This window comes from Phascolarctos cinereus, unplaced genomic scaffold (assembly GCF_003287225.1).
Source record: "Phascolarctos cinereus isolate Bilbo 61053 unplaced genomic scaffold, phaCin_HiC Scaffold_1;HRSCAF=81, whole genome shotgun sequence".
Lineage (NCBI taxonomy): Eukaryota > Metazoa > Chordata > Mammalia > Diprotodontia > Phascolarctidae > Phascolarctos > Phascolarctos cinereus.
In genome coordinates this window covers 98,211,579-98,230,005 of record NW_027555514.1, presented here as the reverse complement: position 1 = coordinate 98,230,005, position 18,427 = coordinate 98,211,579, and the positions used below count along the sequence as shown (strand labels likewise).

Genomic DNA, 18,427 nt, shown 5'->3' with positions numbered 1-18,427 from the left:
CCTACTGAGAAAAGCTAAACAAAATCACACTGAACCTCTTACTCTCATGAGAGCTATATTCCAAATATTAGCATGATCAGCTTCCATTCCTTCAGCAGCAAATACAGTCTGACACTGGTTCTGTACTTTCAATATTAGTGAAACCTCCCAAAGACTATGTTCTGCTGTCTCAAATTGCAAAAATGCCACAATGAGGCATCAGAATAAGATTTGGGTGAAGGATTCCAAGTACTATGATACTGTGAAAAATGATTATTAATAACCAGTATCTTGGGGAGATTCAGAGATTCCCTCCCTCCTCCCCTCTTTCAAGTCTTTACTATAAATTTGTTTTTTTCTTCAGAAGAAAGTTACTGATAAGAGATTTCTGGACTCTCCTTATCCTGGTCAGCCTAGGATAATTGCAATTGCAAGGAATTTATTGTAAAGTAGGGAAGCCCTATTCAAGCTTCTTTGGTCTAGAGAAATGCAAGGCTGGGAGTGGTCTAGTAAAGCTGGGTGGTCTGGTATGGAGGAATTTTTTTCTATTTTCTCTGAAATGATGATGGAGTGACATCAGCCCCTCTTAGGAACCCTGTGTAACCTAGCCCCAAAGGGAGCTCAGTTTTGACTGCAGCTCAGCCGGCATGCTCCACCACTTATATAGAACTAACCCAATGCTGCTTGTCTTTCTCAGACAGAATAGGGAAAGTTGACAATAAAAACATATGTACATATTCAGAATTTGCAATGTCAGGCTTTGCTTTCTGCTGCCTCTGACAATAAGAGTACATACAGTTGATCCTCCTACATTTCATACAGTTGTTTTAGTAAGAATATCATTGGACAGGACTAGCTGTGTTGCATGGACAACAGTGAAAGAAAGAATAGAAAGGAAATAATATTACTGAAACTGTGTAAAGGTCTAATATCCCAAGTAGCTTTAGTCTTGTGCCTGCACCAAAATCAACCCAAGAGACTGTAAACCATATAAAAACATACTGATCATTGGAGTCCCTTTTTGAAGAGATTTTTGGGTGTTTTTGTTTTTTGCTTTAAGAAAGATTCTGAAATTTCTTTGGGACCCTACAAACCATCTGATAATCTCTCCTAGAATCAGTATTCCTATACAAACAGCATAGTGAGGAATGGTAGATAAAATTCATTCACATTTTCTTTACATGTCAATCTACCTCAGGGGGAAAGCAGCCCACTAAGTGGAATTATTCCATTCTTATTTTTTCTTTTAATTCTCCAAATGCACTAATCTATGTGTTTCTGTTACTTCTATAAAATCTTACACCTTGATGTTGCCAAATATGAAATACGTGGATTTTTTTTTTGGCTTATACTGTTGCCATCTCATTAGGTGCTCCAGTTATGAACAAAGAATATACCAGCCTAATGCTTCAGTAAAATAATAGTATCAGGTTCCATGCTGGGACACTTTTTATAGATAAAAGAGCCTCATAATGATGTCCTTTTGGTAGATCAGTAATTAAACCCCCTTGAATGGCATCCACAGTAGATTGACTTAAGCTTCAAATCTACTTTTTAATGGCCTGAGATTCCACTATATTCCTGTCATTTGAGCTGTGCCTTGATAGCCATAAAAAAAAGCAGACCATCCTGTAACAAACCTAATTATAATTACCTTTGCTCCACAGATGATGAAAATGACTTCTGTCCAAAGGCTGATTAAGGATCAATAGGCAATATTTCAAATTTCCTAAGGAGAAGGGGGGAAAAAAATGAACTGATTATTTTTCGCCTCCATTTTGGTCTTAGTCACACATTGTATTTCAAATAATTAATTGTTTGATCAAAAGAAAAAAGTATTAAAGCAATCACAAACTTTTTTTTTAATTTTTAAAAGGTACTAAAGATTAATAGGATCCACTTTGCCATACAACATTTTCTACACGTTATTTTAATTTTGGTACAACTGGAAGAAAAACCTTTCAGGTTTTTTTTGTCTTTTAAAGTCAATTCCCTATGATGCAATGTTCAAATTATTGGATGATCTACTCATTCTAAGGATCAATTCTCCAACCTAATACCTAGGCTGTTCCTAAGGACACAGGATCCTGGCCATACTTCCCAAAAGGTATCTTTTCTCATGGGAGATGATCCTATAAGCATTTTAATTAAAACTTTATTTCCTGTTCTGTTCCATTACTCTAGTCTAATATGGTAGTTAGATAGAGAAAAGCCAAGGGCAACAGGAAACTAAAAAAAACTTACTAAGCATTTTCTTATATATGTTAATACTTGATATTAATCTCAATCCACTCTTTCTTCTCCAGTTAAACCAACAGAAATTCTAGTTAGAAAAATGTCCCCTAAGCAATATCATGTTTGCTAATGGTACAAAGAAAGAAATGAAAATGGAACATCATCATCACTGCTGACATTTGCTTAACACTTATTCCATGTAACTTAAGAGACTTATAAGAAATAATGGAACATGTTTCTTTTCCTCAGGGAGCTTATAATGGAGAGAAGGATGCATACATAGAAAAGAAAGCAAAGCAGCATATACATATATATGTGTCTGTGTATGCACATATTATATATAGAAATAGAGACATGTGTTAAGTACTAAATAAGTGATATAAACAGTAAGAAGTTAGTCTGGAGCTGAGCCTGGAAAGAATACCTAGTGAAAAGATAGTTAGGAGAACATTCAAGGCAGAGAAAATGATAAAAGCAAAGCTAGGACAAAATCACAGAGAGGGACCAAATTGTGAAGAAACACTAAGCCATTTGAACCTCAGCCTCCTAAATATGGAGAGCCAATGAAGGTTCTTGAGGAACAGTATTATATTCATAAAGCAGAGTTCTGGAAATGTCAATCTAGGGACAATGTTTAAGTGGATACTAGATTATGAAGTCCAGTTAAGAGATACTTCACTCATGTAGAGTCAAGATAATAAGGCTTGGAAGAAGATAGGAGAAAGATGATACTGTTGAAAGAAATGTTTAAAAATCTGAAGCAAAACCAAGTTTTAAGGGAAAGACAATTAGTTTAGTCTTAACATATTTTGGTTTTAGGGTCAATAAGAGAGACATTTGGAGATACTTTCTCAATAGTTAGGGTAACAAGACTGGATTATAGTCAGGGCTATATGCTTGGGAATCATCTGTATAGAAGTGATAACAAATGTTACAAAAACTAGCTAAGATCATCAAGGAAAAGAACACATAGAGAGAAAAGCTGAATATCTCTGTCAGAATCTTGAGGAATATTCACAATTTTTTTTTTAAAAAAGACAGACAGGGGCAGCTAGGTGGCGCAGTGTATAGAGCTCCGGCCTTGGGAGTCAGGAGGACCTGAGTTCAAACCTGACCTCAGACACTTGACACTTACTAGCTGTGTGGCCCTGGGCAAGTCACTTGACCCCACTCCCTAGCCAAAACAATAAATAAATAAATAAATAAATAAAAAAAAGAGGCAAATTTTATTGGGGGAAGGAAGGAGGTAGATCCCACTCCTCCCATATACCTTCAGGGGAGGGGAACCTGAGGCCTCAAAGTCATATGTGGCCCTCTAGGTCCTCAAGTGCAACCCTTTGAGTGAATCCAAACTTCTATAAAACTTGGACTCAGTCAAAAGACCACATCCAAGGGAAATGGAGAGCAGCAACTGTCCCAGTGAGAGAGAAGGTGCCTAGGACAGCATTATTAGGGAGACATTTAGAGGTCTAAGAAGCATCTGGAGATTGCCTATTTTCTCCTCCAGATCTCATAGGTAATAGCCCCTTTCTTCTCAGACCATGGCCATGTAGCTGCTGGCAAAGGTCACAGGAGTTTGGCCCAAAGTCCATGAAGTTGCAGAAACCACACCAGGTGCATTCACCCATCTCGCATTGACGAGGGCAAGACTCCCAAAATTCAATGACAGGTGAAAGCTGAGCTTGCTTGGTGTGACCACTGAACCAAAGATGGCTGAGCTCAACCAAAGCCTACTCAGCACCTTCTTCCCTCTGGAACTTGACATAGACAATGTTCAGTGTGGCCAAAATGAACCAATGTAGCCAACAAAGGAGACAGAAAAGGACAAGCCAGAAAGTTAAGAATCAGGATAATGTTTTCAGAAGTTAGCAATGATCTACTGTGTAGAATGCTGCAAAGAAGAAAAAAAAGGTTAAGGACTGCAAAAAAGTCATTCAATTTGGTGGTGAGAAAAGACATTGTTAAATTTCTAGAGAGAAGTTTGAGTAAAATGATAGAAATCAACACTACATAACAAATGAGCGAAAGGATGGTAAACAAATGTATGTGGTGCATATTATCTACTCTTTTAGGAAGTGTAATGGCATATGGAAAGAGAGAACTAGCAAAGTACTTCAAGAAGATCGGATCCAAGGATTCTTCCAAGTCAGAGAAATGAGTGTCCGTAGCAGAGAATGAGACAGAGAGAATGAAGATGTAGAGTGGATATAAACAGTGGCACAAGATCCTAAAACCAATCTGTTCCTAGAAGGAGAGATTCAAAAACACAAGTGGATAAATTAGTCTTGAGAGGGAATTAGAGAATATGGAGAAGATGTAAGTATCAAAAACTCTTTAAAGCATATCCATAGTTGTATCCCTGGTGTCTAGCATGGAGCCTTGCACATAGTAGGGCCTACAGAATCAAATTAAAACAACCATAATGCCCATGGCAAATGGCCAGATCTCAGTGTAGAAGCAGAGGTTATTTGGCCAAAGGAGGGGTTGGAAGAATGGGAGCAAAGATCTGAGGCATTTGAAAAGACTTTGAACAGCTGCTGTGGGGAACTTGCCAGGGAGATGAATTAAAGGATTGAGCAGTAGCAGTGAGGGCCAAAATGAGATTAGAAAGCACAAATTTGTAGTGAGTTCAATCAGCCTAGTTTCATTACTTTTGCTATCAATGTCTGATGGCATGGAATTAGGAACAGAGAAAAAGAAGTGTGGTGGTGACCCAGGGTTAAGGATTGCTATGTCAAGATGTCAAGGGGTAAGGGTTAGAATGGGCTAAGCTGCATAAAAAAAGTTCAAGAGCAGAATTCACCAAAGCCCAAGAACCAAAAGGAAATTGAGAAAAACATGTACTTTAAATACCCTTCCATTTTCCCCTACTCTGAGATCACTTCTTCCTCCCTGATTCTTTTCCTATTTGAACCCACATCTCTCTAACTTAAATGCTACTGTGGTAGTCAGGAAAAGCATCATTATCTACATGATTGCTCCTTGCAATTAGAGTGTTCATCAAATTAATGTCCGTAAAAGCATTTTGAAAAGTATAAAGCACTATACAAACTATAATTTATTAATACTGTTATTAGTGATATCTAGAGTTGGCTATCTTAATGAATACTCTGAAGAACAATGTCTGACATTTAATTATGTTGGGCTGTGCGCATGGACTATTTTAAACATATACACTAAAATATATCTCCTTTCAGTTGTGTAAACATCAGTTACTTATTAGAGTAAAGATGTTCTCTAAAATGGATCATCCTTTACCATAATTACAAAAGGTTTTCTCACACGCTCAGAGGCTCAAACAACAACAATAAAAACAAGGTAGATGGAACTACACATACTTCTGCCTCCAGGATGACCTAAACCACTTATTCAAAGAGCCCTGGAACCATCTCCAATTGCCTACCACGTTGCCTTGAAATCTTTCTGGTCTTCAGGTCTTGGCACCTGTTGTCACCAACATATTATTTATTTGACTTGGGGAAAATCACTAAACTTCTGTGGATTTCAGGAGGATGAAAGACTTGGAGTACATGATCTCCAAGTCCCCTCATATATCTAAAGTACCCTTTTGACACATGATTTTGACATATGATTCTCAGGAGATTAGAGTTAGGATCAATTTCATCTGACACGTTTGTAAATTATTTGGAAGAGAGTATACCCAGTGAAATTTTCAGATTCACAGTGGAATTAACCTTTTCTAGATAAGCTAGCAATGCCGAGCTAAAATCTTCAATATCTCCCTCAATGCCTATCAAAATATTTTGCACATTAAGGGCACTTAATAAATGAATGTAGAATGAATGAATAAATGAATACACATTTTGAAATTAGATGACATTTACAGATGTAAGCAGAAATGTATTAATGCATAATACTGCAGAAAACATACTATCTAGCATTAGAGAGCAGATCCTAACGCTACAAACAGCAAGATGGATTTTTTTAAGTAGAAAGTTGAAATTAAAAAATCATAACAGATAGTTGAGAGTTGAAAAGTAATCTGTGGTACATACAGTAAGAGCCCATGGTTCTAGTTTGTAGAAAGTCTTCCTCATAACAAGATGCTGAGGAATGCCTTGGCATTATGCCTCCATTTCACTGATTAGGAAACTGAAGCTTGGAGAAATAATATGACTTGCCCATATGTACCCAGCTATTAACTGGCAGAATCAGATTCTAGCCTAGGCCTCCACACACCAGTATTTTCCAAAGATATTGTAGACACAAATTCAAAAGTCAACCACCAACAAAAGTAATCATTTCAAGGTGTCATAATAAATCTTATATGGAAGTTGCAAATTTACCTGGAAAACAGGCAGAATGAAGTGAAAAATGGGCTTGTCCATGCCCATTGCTCTAAAAAAATGCTAATAACCATTTTTGAAAATTTGCTTCAGGGCAGCTAGGTGGCACAGTGGATAGAGCACCAGCCCAGGAGTCAGGAAGACTCAAATTCAAATTCAGTCTAAGACCAGATACTTGACACCTACTAGCTATGTGACCCTGGGCAAGTCACTTAACCCCAGTTGCCTCACCAAAAAAGAGAAAATGTGCTTCTTTAAACTAGACATTATAATAGTTATTATACATAATTTGCATGAGGGAGTAGGGTTGAACAAGCATTTATTAAGCACCTACAATATTCCAGACATTGCACCAAGCACTTTACAAATATTATCTCATTTTAGCATAAGAAATCAAGGCACTGGTTCTAAAGTATATTGAAACCTTTTATAGAAAAGTGTCATCTGTTTATATGCTGATGGGCCTTGGGCTAACAATGACTTAGGAAAGAGACAAGGAGATCATTATATAGTGTTTCCAGAAGACCTCTTCCAAGTGGACTCCTCCAGCCAAATGGGCTGGAAAAATTCTGGGCTGTGATAGTCAAGCTATGATTTCTAGAAAACACAACAACCCCAAAGTCTAGAGCCAGGGCTAAAAGACCCCTTCCATGAAATAAGGTGAGCTAAATGCAGATGCCAGATGATTCACTGGTTTCCATTAATATGGAGTGACCACAAAACTCAAATGATCTGCAATGGATTATTGTTTGAGGCAGTGTACTTGTTTACCTTGGGCGATGTGTGGCAGCTTCCAGAAAGTATGGAGATCACGGAGAAATAACTCAGTAGTGACCTAAATAGATAGTGGGATGCAACTGTGACACCCACAGCCAAGTAATTGTTAGGTACACTCAAAAGAGTAAGCTTAATCAACCTCCAAGAGGAGGAGGTAAATGGGGCAAGAGGTAGGTCTCTCCATTCTCCAGGTAACCAGAGAGAAAGAGGGGCTCCTTGAAAAATGAAAAAGGTCTTTTATGTAAACAGGAAGATGAAAAGGCAATCTGAAGAAGCAAAAAGGAATCTTGACCTGCACATCAGAAAGTTGGAAGTGAAAATGAGAGGAGAAAGGGAAGAAAGAAGATGACAGAACACTTAGAGCAAAGTAATAAATAGGAAGCTATAATAAATAATACATAGAAGCTATTCTCAAAAAGGAGGGAGATTGTGACTCTCTGAGCAGGATACAGCACCTTGTTAGTTAATGATATGGATCCACAAGGACCTATGAGCTAAGAGATAATCCAGTAAGAGATAAGACAGTAAGGGTCTGAGTAAGATGCCATGAGAACTGGTAGTTTTTGACTCCCTGCTGAGAGGTATTAAGGAAGCTATTTGTCCAGTTGACATAACAAGCTTTAGCAGTATGCTCAAACACTCCCAGAACACAGGTGCTCTTATAATCAAGGCAAAAACATAGCAGGAGGCTCTGGACCATTGACAGCAATCTATGAAATGACAAATAGTATGAAAATGGTATGCACATTCACCAAATCTTGAGATCCTAGAAAGAGGCAGCCCCTTGAAGTCTGAGAAAGGTGAATTTAGTTCAAATGTGAGGAATTTCACACAAGGGGGACTCATTACTCCAAAAGGTGCCATGCCAGCATACTTTGTTTTATTGCACTTTGTAGATATTAAGGTTTGTTTGTTTGCTTTTTCCAACAAAATGAAGGTTTGTGGCAACTCTCCACTGAGTAAGCTTACTGGTGCCATTTTCCAACAACTTGAGCTCACATGTTGCCTCTGTCACATATTGGTAATTCTTGCAATATTTCAAACTTTTTCATTATTGTTGTATGTTACGGTGATCTGTGATCAGGGATTTCTGATGTACCACTGTAATTGTTTTGGGGCACCACACCCACAAGACAGCAAACTTAATTGGTAAATGTTGTGTGTGTTCTGACTACTCCACTGAACTCCCCATCTCTCTCCCTCTCTTCAGATTTCCCTAAGTCTCTGAGATAACGATACTGAAAACAGGCTAATTAGAAACCCTACCATTGCAGTGCTCATGGGAAAGGGTCAAACTTCATTGACGTCTTATTTAAAGAAATTGCCACAGCCAAGCAACTTTTAGCAACCACCATCGTGAATAGTCAAGCAGCCATAAACACTGAGGCAAGACCTTTTACCAGCAAAAGATTACAATTCACTGAAGGCTCAGATGATGGTTAGCATTTTTAGCAATAAGGTATTTTTCAATTAAGTTATGTACGTTGGGTTTTTTTTTACATAATACTACTGCACTCTTAATAAACTTCAGCATAATGTAAACATAACTTTATTATGTACTAGGAAACCAAAAAATTCATTTGACTCACTTTATTGCAATATTTGCTTTATTACAGTGGCCTCAAACCAAACCCACACTATCACCAAGTTATTCCTATATTCTAAAAAAGATAAGTAATTCAGGAATAAAAAATTTATAATGAGATTATTAGAGAGAAGGGAAAGATATATGACACACATGCTTACGTATAATATGTATGCACATATTTGAATATATACACATATGGTTTCAAAGTAGAAGGGACCTCCAGAAGCAACTAGTAAGAGATGAGAATCAACTTACAGATGAGAAAAATGAAACTGTGACTTGATCAAGATCACATAGCTAGTAGATAGTAGAAGGATTTGAACCCAGGTTTGTTGGCTCCAAAATCAATAGTCTTTGCACTGTTTGAAAGGATGCCTCTATCCTTCAAAATTAATGTCATAAAGAAAAATCATGGCCTTCCACAATTTGCCCCTTGATAACATGGTCAAAAACCCACTTTGGATGAAACCACTTTAAGAATTCTATAATAAAATCTATATCACAAAAATCAATATAAATTTATTGATTTTCACAAATCCAACCCATAGTTCTTAGAAGCATTAAAATAATTTAAAAAGAGAAAGTATGTATTTTATAAACACTGAATACCTATTGTGACAGCAGAAAAAAGTACAATTAAATTTAATTTAGAAAAAAAACAAACAAAAGAAAGATCAAGCCCCTTCGGTTGAAAAGTTCAAAATCTAGTGATTTCATTAATCTGTGATTTTATCATCAATGTGGCTACTCCTTTTAACAGTGAAGAGGACAATTCCTTTCTTCCCATAATTTCCCTCTGGGGTTCACCCAACATGCTATGAACCTTCCTTTAAAATCAGATTCAGATGTAATAAAAAAATGTTTAACAAAATAAATTAAATTACAACATAGACAATGCTAATTCATGATTTTCTAAGTCAACATGCAGCTAGAAGGCATGGGTTTCAATTTAATTTGATGCCACTGCTCAAGATCTCATGAACATCAGTAGAAAATTCAATCCTGACTTGCCTGCTTTTCTTAACATACACATTACATCACATAAATACACATAAACATCCAAAATAAAAGATGAAGTGAGAAATGTTCTAAGAAGTAGAGACAAAGTGCTATGTAGAGGTGAGAATAAAAAAGGGTTCATCAAGGTAATCATTCTGAAATTCAACTGAAATTATGTAGTTCAATTATGTGCTAGGTTCAGGGAAAGATATGTTTAAAAATCTCTGTCCTTATGTGGTCTATCTAGTAAAGGAATAATATAGTTGGATTAACTGTCATAATTAATAATAATAATAAATAACACAAGTTCCTTAGAGAAGTTATAAAGTGTCTACTTAAAGGGTAAAGTTATCACCAACAGGGATTGGATTTTCAAAGGTGATAGTGATGGGGTTTTGGTGAAGGAAAAAGCATAAGCAAAGACATAGAGGCAGAAAAACACAGGACATATTTTTGAAATAGTAGTCCAATTTGGCTAAAGAGCAAGATTGGTGATCAGACTGTGGTCAGCAAGGTAGTGTAGTACATAGAGTACCAGGCCTGAAATCAAGAGTTCAAATTCAGCCTCAGACACTCACTAGCTATGTGACCTTGGGCAAGTCACTTGCTATTGGCTATTTGCCTCAGTTTCCTCATCCGTAGAATAGGGTTAGTAATAGTATCTACACTTCCCAGAATCATAAGGATTAAATGAGATAATATTTTTTAAATGCTAAGCACAGCACCCAGCACACAGCAGGAGTTATATTAGCTGCTATTGTTGTTGCTGTTATTGTCATAGTAGGAGATGAAACTGGGAGGGTTTGTTGGAGCCAAAAGTGAGTTGAATGTCAGGCTAACAGGTTTGCAATTAGTTGAGTAATCAATGCAGAACCATGAAGGTTTTTGCGTAGGGAAGGGAAGCGGTTGGGTTGTACTTTAGAAGGTTTTATCTGAGAGTGGTATGGAAACTGGATTATTAAAAAAACAAGATGGTGTAATGGAAAGAGCATAGGGTTTGGAATTTTACCACTTACTTAGACAAATAACGTAGCTATTCTGAGTTTTACTTCTGTCTTCTATAAAATGAGGTGTTCGTCCTACCCTCTTTACAGGGCAGTTGTGAAGATGAACAGAAATAAAGGATCTGAAAAACATCATGATGGTAGAATGTATAGAATTGGGCAGCTGACTGAATTACAGCAGTCGGAAGAGTCACATGACAGATTTTTTATAATAAAATTATGATATATAAAATAAAAATAAAAAAGCAGTGCCATCAACAGAAAGAGAAGTTAGGAGAGACAGCTATTAGACAGGGAAAGGTGAAAAGGAAGGGAGATATAAGGAAGAATTCCTTTCTGGATATGATGGGGTTGGGATCTGGACCCCAGAAAGGAAAAACCCTGGACTTTCCCAACATGGCCAAATCTCTGGCATTCACCTGAGGCTACAGTCCCATAAACTGGCCTTTTGTTATCATCCAATCTCCCAATTCTGTTACCCTTAACCTAGCCTGGCCTTCCACTGTCTTATTTCCCACCATTAATCCTAACTAGGTTCCATTCTCCCTTGGCCACCATGGTCCAGGTCCAAGGTGTTCTCTTCACCCCAACTTACTGGCCACTCCCACTCAGATCTTCTTTAGACCCTTCCTCCAGTCACCCCAAACTACTTGGCCACTCCTAGATCCCTCCCACAGTTTTTCTGTATATAAGGTTCATCTTGTCTCCATTAAGATGCTCAGATTTTTACAATCTAGCCAATAGGTCATAGATGCTCAGATTCCTTAAGAGTCTGGCTAATAAACCTTGTCTTTGGCTGAAAGAAGGCTTGGGTTGAATTCTTTCAAGCAGGACCTGGGTGTCATGATTTTGGGGTCCCAGCAACCCTAAACCTCTAGACTTCAACAGATATACTGAGTTAAAAGTGTTAACAAGACATAAGGAAGAGATATTTAAACTCACTTCTAACTCTACTACATGCAATTGAGCTCAATAGTTTCTAAATCTATTTTGCTATGACCCAAATAAATAGAAACAAGAAAGACAAATTAACAGCATTCAGTACATAGTTGGAAATAGAAGACTTATCAGGAGGAGAATTAGAAAGATTAGAAAGGAGAAAGAAACTTGACAGTCATCTGAATTCCAAGGAAGAGAGAAAGGGCCAGAGTTCTGGGAAAATCTACATTCTAGAGGCGGAAGAAGAGAACAAAGCAGGAGAGCAGACAGAATCGTCAGAGAGATAGAAGACAAGGTGGAAGACTAAAGCTAAGAAGGGAACAAGCAGGCCAACAGAATGATCTAGAAATATAAGGACTCAGAAAATGCCATGGGGCTTTGTAAGTAGAAGGAGGGAAAAAAAATTAGGAATGTTTTGAGCTTTTCTTAACAGAAAGTAGAAAGATGTGCTGAGAAATTATTTCCTTCCTTCCTTACTTTTGCTAAGCTTAACCATATCCTCTTTACCATGGAACACTAACTCAACTTTACCCTCACTGAATACAGCCAAGTTCTTTATCTTAGTAAACTGACACTGGAGAGACAAATTGACAAGAGTTCAGAAAGCTTCTCCCAACAGCCTTCCCCTGCCACACTGACCTAGACAGTGTAAACTGTGTTCCTATCAATTAGGAAAATCAATCACTTTCTAACAAACAGCAGATGTGATGCTACAGACTTAGGAGTTCAGAATGAAGTGCTAGAAAAAAAATGACAGTTCATCACACTTGTTTGGACATTTTGACAGCTATGCCACCACTCCTTATACCTGTGTGAATGCCTGTAAGGAATCCCCCACCCCCCCCCAACGTCTTAATCCCTAAGGTTGGCATACATCTAACACCCAATAAAGGGCCCAATTTTTAATCTTGACTACTCTGTTCACATAAAACCTGAAAACTATAATTGAGAATAAGTCTTAAAATTACAACAAAAGCAGTTGGCTTCTGAATCAACAGACTGTGTTTTCACCCCTCTCTACCCAAGTTAACTCTCTACTGAGACAGTTGCAGCTCATCTACATTCTGATTTCCAATTTATTAGGTAAGCAGTCTTCTGGTCTTTTTTTCTTTTGTTTTGGTAGAAGAAGAATTCTTAATTGCTAAAAAAGATTTCTGCTGCTTTTCAGAATACAAATGAGAGGAAGTTAACAAACTAAACCCCCATTAAATCTTCTTGCCAATTCCCTAGCAATAACTGAATCTTCCCACCTTCCAAGAGAGTCCCTGAAAGGATCTGTGACCAACTGTAAACAATCACTGTGGCCCAAATTAGCCATTTTTTTTCCTTTTGTAGAAAAGAGAGTAGGATTATAATATATGAACCCTAAGTATTACTATCTTCTTAGGTTTGTAATTTTTTTTCTCAAATCTTTTGATTTTGTAGATACATGTGGTAATCATTAAAATGTACATTTTAATAATACAAGTAGGGAATGGGGGGAGGGAATAAATATTTCTTAAGCACCTATTTTGTGCCAGTCAATATACTAAGCATTTTATTAATACCACCTCATTTGATCTCATTTCAGCATTTTACTTAAACCACATTGAAGTTCACTCTCAAATAGCACTGTCAGTTTCAGAAGGTTCCTACAATGTCTGAAGGAAAGATGATCAGCAAAGTGAAAAGGAGCCTTTAAAAGAACTGATGGAAAATTCCTTAAACCCAAGTGATTTGGGTATTATCATGAAAAGTGATCATATTAAAGTTTATATTTCTTTCACCTTAGTAGTTTCTTCCTTGGAACTTAACACAGTGTCTGGCACATAATACATACTTAATACATGTTTATTGATTGATTGAAGTAGCAAAGTCTTAAAATCAATGAAGCATATTGCATTGATTATGGGAGAAGACACTTGAACTAATTTGGGCATACAGGCTGAATTTACTTCAAAGAGAATGTGGGCCTATTTTCCTATTGTGGCTTACTTCAAATAGCCCCTTACATTGACATTTGTGCAACACATTTAGATGTTTCAGGTCAGCAAATTCCTACCCGCTTTCCCTGAAGAATCCTCCATATTGGGCTCAGTCATTCCCAAACTTCAGTTTTGCCTCCCACAAAAACCTTAACAGCTTCTCTCACAGGGAAGAAAAAAGAGCTGTATTCTCTTGGGCATAGTTATAAGCCCCATAGTTATAAACACCAATCGTACTACAATTCTATTTTTTTTGGGGGGGGCGCAAGGTGGGAAATAACACAAAGCAGGGAGAGAGGCCCAACAGTATTTGACAGTGATCTAGATGAGGTAAAATTATCAAGAGTCACTGCTAATGGGCACATTTGACAGTTTGAAGCTGTCATTGCCTTATGATATGAAGTTCCCCACTGGAAGAAGTCCAAGGATCACAGATTCAGTGACAGAAGGGACCTGAGGTCATCTAGTCCAATTCCCTCATAAAGTACAGTGGCAAAAATCACTTTACCCACAAAGGTGATTTGCCCAAGATCTCAGAGTTAGCAAACAGCGAGGAGTCCTCTGAATGACTTCAAATTCTGTGCACTTTCAATTGTAATGTGCTTCCTCCTGGTCAAGCAAGTGCTCAGGTCTGGCATCCAAGTTTAATTGTGATCCTGGAGGACAAATTGACAACCCCTCATCGAGGACACTGTAGAGGACTGGTGTAGAAAACAACCAGGCTTCCTGTCCCTTACACTGCTAGAGTAGCCTGAACCAGATTAAAAGGTAATTTGGAAATATTTAACCAAACAAATAAAATTACAACAAAACATGGTATTAACGTGGTTTTCTAAGTCAATATGCAGCCCACAGGGAACATTACATATAGCTTAGTCAGCCCCATTTCAATACCACCATTGCAGACAGCATTCATGCCTCAGGTCGGGGCTCAAGTACATCCATTCCTAAGGACTCTTCAAGCCCTATAATCCTAAGATTTTGTATGACAGAATAGTTTGGGCTAGTTGGTACAGAGAAAACATCTGTACTCATTTTCCATTTAAAAATAAGTTGTGGGTTTCTTTATGTGCTGAGTGGGAAAAAAAAAAGGGGGGTGGTGGAAAAGTTCTCATTTGAAGGCTAAATTGGCATTGTACTTTTATTTTACCAGATGTAAAGCTTACCAAACAGGTCTCCATTATGTAGTAATTTAATCCTCACTGTGTCTAGAACAAACCTTCTTAAGAACGGAGCGGGAGAGGGAAAGAGGGAATCAGAGAGCAGAAGTCCAAAGCCAATTAAAAGGCCTAAGTGATGAAACATTTTGCTTTTGCTTCAAGCCCAGTTCCTCATTATTCCAGCAGAAAACAGCCACAGGGTTTTGATGGTCTGAAGAAAAGCCATCTCATCCTCCACTTTAAGTTAGTTTAGATGGTGCTGGGAAGAACTACAGAGACATCTACTGCTTAAAAACATGAAGGATGAAAACTAATTTTAAATAATTTAAGTAATATCGTTAGAGAGATAAGGCCCTGCCTGGCCCTTACAGCAAGTATAAGCTACCAAAAAGAAGGATGTAGGAGCCAGCAAAGCTCAACACTTTAAATCTATTTCAAATTTGGTAATTATAAAGCATGAATTAGAGAAATGCAAAGAAGGGCCAGTTGTGCACAAACTGTGGTTTTTTGAGGATTTTTTTTTGTAATTTGTTCCAAAAGGGAAATTTTTGTTTGAAGCTTAATTGCAATAGTAAGATAAATAAATGTATCTCTCTTGAAATGATGAACAAATTTACATAAATGTTGTTAAAATGAAAATAAGTTGGCTATATGCTGAGTGGTTATATATCAGAAGACACCAATATATATTGGTTCATTCATTTACTTAGTGTATAATTTGAGCAATTTACTTAATCTTTCTGAGGTCAGTTTTCTCATCTGTAATATGAAGCAGGGCTAATCTAAAAGATATCTAAGGTTCCTTTCACCTCTGGTACTTTTGAAATATACAGAGGTACCACCAAGGATCCAATAGTTCAAACTCCTAACACCTGGTCCTTGGGACCTAGACAGATACAGCAAAGATGAAAAATACAAGACACAGCACACAGATTTGAAAGGATAACAAGTAGTGAGATGTGAACCAAGATTAGTTTTATAATTAGGCTCATGGGGAGGTAAGGCATAATAGATTAATACTTGGAAGGCAACTTGGAGGTCAGTTTAACTCTCCTATTTTATAGATCAGGAAACTGAGGTTCCAGAGGTTAAGACTGAGGTTACATAAGCATTGAGCGGCAAGATCAGGCTCCAACTTTCAGCACTTCTAACTCCAAATCCAATAATCTTTCTATTACATGATGCTGCTTTGACATTAATATTCTATGAAAAGTGATATGGTTATATATTTCCATGATAAAAATTAATAAATTCCTCAGGAAGTTTATCAGGACAGTGCAGAAACACAAATTTCTTAGAAGGTATCTATTCCAACCCCCTTATGTTACAGATGAGGAAACCAAGGCTCCTAGGGGTAAAGTGACTTGACCAAAGGCAGTAAGCAGCACAGCCAAAATTAGAATTTAAGCCTTCTGATTTCTAGTCTCTTACCTTTTAGATTATCACCTATATGTGTACATTCCTCTATTGAGAATATAATGATGACAACTGGCATTTCTGAATTGATGCTTTCGGAGTGCTTTATATACGTAGAGTTACGCAGAACCTTAAAAGTTGGAAGAGACCTAGGAAGTCATCTGGTCCAGTGGCACCAATTACCACACTCCAGTACTCCTAAGAAACAGTTACATAGAATTTGCCTAAATATCTTCAGGCTGAGGAAAGCTTGGGACAGTGCATGTGATTTTTGGACAATTTTAAGAAAATTTTACTTACGTTGAGGTGAAATCTGCTACCTGTTATCTCCCTGATCCTTACATGTTCCTGTGAGGTAAGTAAAGCATAAATATTATCATTTTATAACTAAGGAAACTGCAGAGAACCTTGGTTAAAGTGGCTAGCCCAAGTTTTTAGAGACTGCAAAAGGAAGAAACAGGATTTGAACCCCAAAATCCAGTTCTCTTTTGACTATCCTAAAATACCTTTAGATGTGAGATTTCACCAAGTTCACATTGTTCTGGTAAATAAAGAACAGTGATGTCTCTCATCTGACTACAGCTCTCCTAAAGAAATCTGCAGGTCTCCCAAGATAAATAGCAAGAGCATTTATTAGAATTCATGAGAGAATGTGGGTTCACATTTACATATATGTGTGTGTGTGTGTGTGTGTGTGTGCTCAATAGGGTTCTTAAATTAAATTTATATGCATTCAGGAATGACTGTAAGAGCCTGAGTCTGTAGGACAAATGTGGTAGATTCCCTGGACTCAGTAATATTTGGAGACTTTTATCAGTTCAAAAAACATAGCTCTGCCTCCTGGCACTGCTTCTCCTGAGAACAGACTGACCGAAAGCCCTGGAAAAACCTACAGTTAATCTTTCATTGCTTTTTTTGTTCAGAATGGGTTTTGATCACAAAATTGAAGGCAAAGAAAAACATACAATAATTTGTGGACACATTCAAGTAACTCTTATCCTTTCCACTAAACAGACATCAAATCAACTATGTCAAGAACTGAGAGGTGGGGACAGACAGACAAGACACACAAACCATGAATCTTTCATAAAATGAGAATACTCAGATATGAAAGAGAAATTTTTGGCCAAAAAAAGCTACACGATGTTCTAGATTTCCAGAGTCAATAAATGAGAAAGAAATCTAAATACACATTAATAAAGCATTTATTAAGCACCTATCAAATGCATTGTACTAAGCACAAATAAATGTATGGAATACTTGCTACACGATGTTCTAGATTTCCAGAGTCAATAAATGAGAAAGAAATCTAAATACACATTAATAAAGCATTTATTAAGCACCTATCAAATGCATTGTACTAAGCACAAATAAATGTATGGAATACTTGCTCTCAAGCAACCACATGAGATATGTGCACAAAAATTTATCAAAAACGAACTGATCTGAATATGGTAAGTAAAATGGAGAGGTCCAAACAAAGTACCAAGAGATTTAAGGAGAAGAAATCATAGAAGATTTCATGGGAAAAAAGCAGAATTTGAACTGAGCCTTGAAGGAAAGGATTTCTATTGAGGTAGATTAGGGAGGGAGAAGATAGGTAAATTTTGATTTATGCTAGTGGATATAAAAATATACCCTTCCAAGCATGCAGTATCATGTGAGTAAAGTAATACAAGAAGAAGAGAACAAATCAGGACTGGAAAACAGCTGAGCATTTCAATTTGGCTGCTACATTGTATAGCAAGTGGAAGACAGGATGGAAAGGTATTAGAACCACAAATTATTATTGTCTGAAGGGACTGTAATAAAGAAAGATGACCTCTACAACATGGCCAACATCAAGTCTTTGTCTAAAGAGCTCAAGTAAGGTGATAGGAAGACAGAAATGAAAGAGACTGTTCCAAGGAGTTGGTGAGTATCTATAGAATTCCTCTCATCTTCTCTAAATAAATTAACTTCATAATCATTTTTGCCATTACAATTTTCCATTAATTTGGTTATAGCCTCCTCTTATATGGACCCTTAGGAATATATACTTAGATTTTAAGTGAGCTTC

The 18,427-nt window shown here is 37.1% G+C and overlaps 1 protein-coding gene across 4 annotated transcripts in view; it reads right to left on the bottom strand.

Annotated features, from left to right (window-relative positions):
• The window catches only part of TPK1 (thiamin pyrophosphokinase 1), a 475,657-nt gene that overhangs the window by 368,611 nt on the left and 88,619 nt on the right, over positions 1-18,427 (bottom strand). For all 4 annotated transcript variants that reach the window (XM_020998083.2, XM_020998084.2, XM_020998085.2 and 1 more), the window contains one exon: positions 1,634-1,708. In XM_020998083.2, the coding sequence (XP_020853742.1) occupies positions 1,634-1,708 (75 nt within the window). The remainder of the gene's footprint in view (positions 1-1,633; positions 1,709-18,427) is intronic.